Source organism: Egretta garzetta, unplaced genomic scaffold (genome assembly GCF_000687185.1).
Source record: "Egretta garzetta isolate BGI_Z169 unplaced genomic scaffold, ASM68718v1 scaffold96, whole genome shotgun sequence".
In the NCBI taxonomy this organism is placed as follows: domain Eukaryota; kingdom Metazoa; phylum Chordata; class Aves; order Pelecaniformes; family Ardeidae; genus Egretta; species Egretta garzetta.
The window spans coordinates 452,208-455,081 of NW_009259965.1; the positions used below are offsets into that span (position 1 = coordinate 452,208).

Sequence of the window (2,874 nt, forward strand, 5' to 3'; positions counted from 1 at the left end):
CGGCATTCCCAAAGCTTCCTCAGCTTTGTCAGAAGAAGCCGGCGCATCCTCTGGGGTGGCCTGTGGGGCAGGTGGGACCTCGCTGGCTGTTGACAGCCCTCCCCATGGCTGTGTGCTGCCATGGCCGTGCCACTCCAGCTCTGCAGGCCTGTTTGCAACATTACAGCAAAAAAAAACCCCAGCATATGTATATAAATAAAAAAATGTCCTTTAAATATATATTAAATAAATATATTTTCCAGTTGGAGAGGAAAGACGTCCGATTTGCTTGCTCACTGATGTCAACCCAGGAGCCAGGGCTCAGAGTGCAGAGAGACTCCTGGAGCTACCAGGAGGGCTGGAGCAGGTCTCAGGTGAGCCTGGGGCCATCTACAGGTGATGACTAGATGGAAGCCAAGTGACCCACTGTGGCTGCCTATTGCCCTCACCCTGATAATTAGCAAAACTTATCAATTACAAGCTGTGCTGCAAGAGAAAGTTCAGTCTGAACCCAAACACCGGTCAAGGGCTGGAGAGGATGCTGCAGGAAACACAAACTTTGATTTCCATGGCCATTATTTTCATAACCCTTTGAGAAGCGAGACTAGTCCCACACCACAGCCTCTTAACAAATTCCTCTGTTTTCTGAGGTTTAATGAAGCACTAGGGTCAGCATTTCTCCATCAGGACACCCACCGGTTAAAGTGCTAGAGCGTCTTTTGACACGAAACACATTGAAATGGAAAGAACCACCACATTTCCTCCATGTACCTCCTTGGTTTACATCCTGGAAAGCTCAGCACACCAGTTGCTCTCACCTGCTATGTTGTTTTGCAGGCTGCACAGAAGGTGAAGACAACCTGAGGTGACTTCTTATGGAGACATTAAATGCACTCAGGCCTCCATTCACCCGCCTGCAAGCGCCTGCGAAACCAAGGCGGATCGGTGCTGGACCCTCAGAGGTGTGAGGTGGAGGCTGGACCTGCTGTCCAGGTAAAGCCAGGGAAGATGGACCAGCTGTTTGTGGAGATGCTAAGAGCACCACTGACATGTTGATGAACCTTCCCTCTCCCTGGCCCTCCCGGGGATGTTTATATTAATTTCTCCTCTCCAGAGCCTGAGGGGCTCTAATGAACAGGTCACTAGGTCTTACTGCTGGAACACAAGCGCGTGAGCCACACCTTCTCCCATCCAAGCTCAAAACCTGTCACAAGCTCCCCTTCAGCCCCTCTTTGGTCCCATGTGAAGCTCGGCTGCCCCAGAGCATCCCCTTGGGTCCAACAGGGCTTTCCGGCCCTGACTCAGCCTGGGACAGCTTCCCCCAAGAAAAATTGCCTTGCTCTGCCCCTGGCTGGAAAGGGGGTGCCGCAGGGCAGGGACGCGGCTGCAGGGCTTCGGAGTTGATGTATTTTTGGCCCTTTTAAAAGCACAGGACAAAGCCATCAGCAGCTGCTCCTTTTCTGCCAGGTTCAGCGTTTTGCCCGCAATAAAGCTTCGCTTTGTTTCCTTATGGCAAACACCAAGCGAAATCAATATAGAAGCAGCCCAATTTTAAGGCTAATTGAAGAAAACAACCAAGATTTCAATGCCAATGTACAGCAGGGCTCAAAGCTCGCAGTTTCTCCTTCTCCAGCAAGGGCTGTGAGGGGCTAAAGCCATTTCTGAAGGATGCTACTTCACATCTATAACATCCTGCTGACTTGGACCCTCTTTACCTTTACGTGGCTTTTCCATATGCGAGGATCCCTTTGGAGTCATTGAGGAAAACCTGTGGATTGCCCTTGGATTTATCATTGTTTTGCTTTGGCCCTCCAAGGGAAAGGCTCCTTAAAACTAGATACTTTGTCCTGGAGACTCAGTCTTTCCACTGCACTCAACGGTATTTTAGTCTGGGGAAGGGAAGGGGGTTGGTTAATCTTCTCATTTCTCTGGCTGTTTCGGGAAAATATTTCCAAGCCCAGCCAGGACTGCTCCGCCTCTGCCAGCCATAGTCAGAGGTTATAAAGATTAATGGTCAGGCTTTGCCAAAAAAAAAAAAAAAAGTAATGAGAACATATAATTTAATAGTCTTTTTTTTTCCTTTCTTTTTTTTTATTTAATACTTGCTGTTTCAGGGAGTTTCCCCTTGTCTGATAATCAAAGCTCCAGCCCCAAGGTGCCTAAACAGGCTTTTTTCCATAGAAACCACTTTTGCCTCCTCGCAGCCACCCTCTAAGAAACGATAACTCTCTGGGATGCTGTCGTAATCCCTCGTAGCAGCACGGAATGATTTTCCAGACAGAAGATTAAGCACTACTAATCCCGAGGAGGAGGAGGAGAGCAGTGCCGTACGAAGGGGGCAGGGCTCCTGATTTCCAGCGCTTGTCCCTAGGACTGCCACGTCCCGAGCTGCTGCCGGCATCCATGCAAAGCGGAGCCAACGGAGCTGCACGGGGAGAAAGCTTAGCCACATGAGAGGGGACTCGCTACGTCCAAAACCTGCCTGTGTTTCCCTGCAAATCCCAAGCAAGGACCGTGCTTGGGCCAAACCACTTCTGCATAAAGCTCTGCTGCTCCCCGTTAGCTATACGTCCCAAGAAACTGCAGCCTATGTGACCCCACAAAGGAGAAGGAGACTGTGGTCAGACACAGTAGGTGCAGGGAGACCTGGGCGGCACAGCTGGTGGGACAGGTGGTCTCCATCCCCCCAGCCCTACCTGGAGGAGAAAGTCAAAGAGGGCCAGGCGGCTCCACTCGCCGCGTGGGATGCTGGAGCAGGGACCGTCCCCAGCTGCTGGCATCAGTCCACAGGGCTGCAGCATCTCCTGGTACTGCAGCCACCCCAGGGCACAGGAGTTCTGGTCATTGTTGGCATCCGTGAGGTGCTGGAGGTCGGGCGCCCACCAGATGATGGGC

General features: G+C 51.4%; 1 protein-coding gene across 1 annotated transcript in view; it reads right to left on the reverse strand.

The window, feature by feature from the left end:
• GASK1A (golgi associated kinase 1A) overlaps window positions 1-2,874 on the reverse strand; it is a 6,574-nt gene that overhangs the window by 2,841 nt on the left and 859 nt on the right. Inside the window, exon 3 of the mRNA XM_009640195.1 lies at window positions 2,676-2,873. Coding sequence (XP_009638490.1) covers window positions 2,676-2,873 — 198 coding nt within the window. The remainder of the gene's footprint in view (window positions 1-2,675; window position 2,874) is intronic.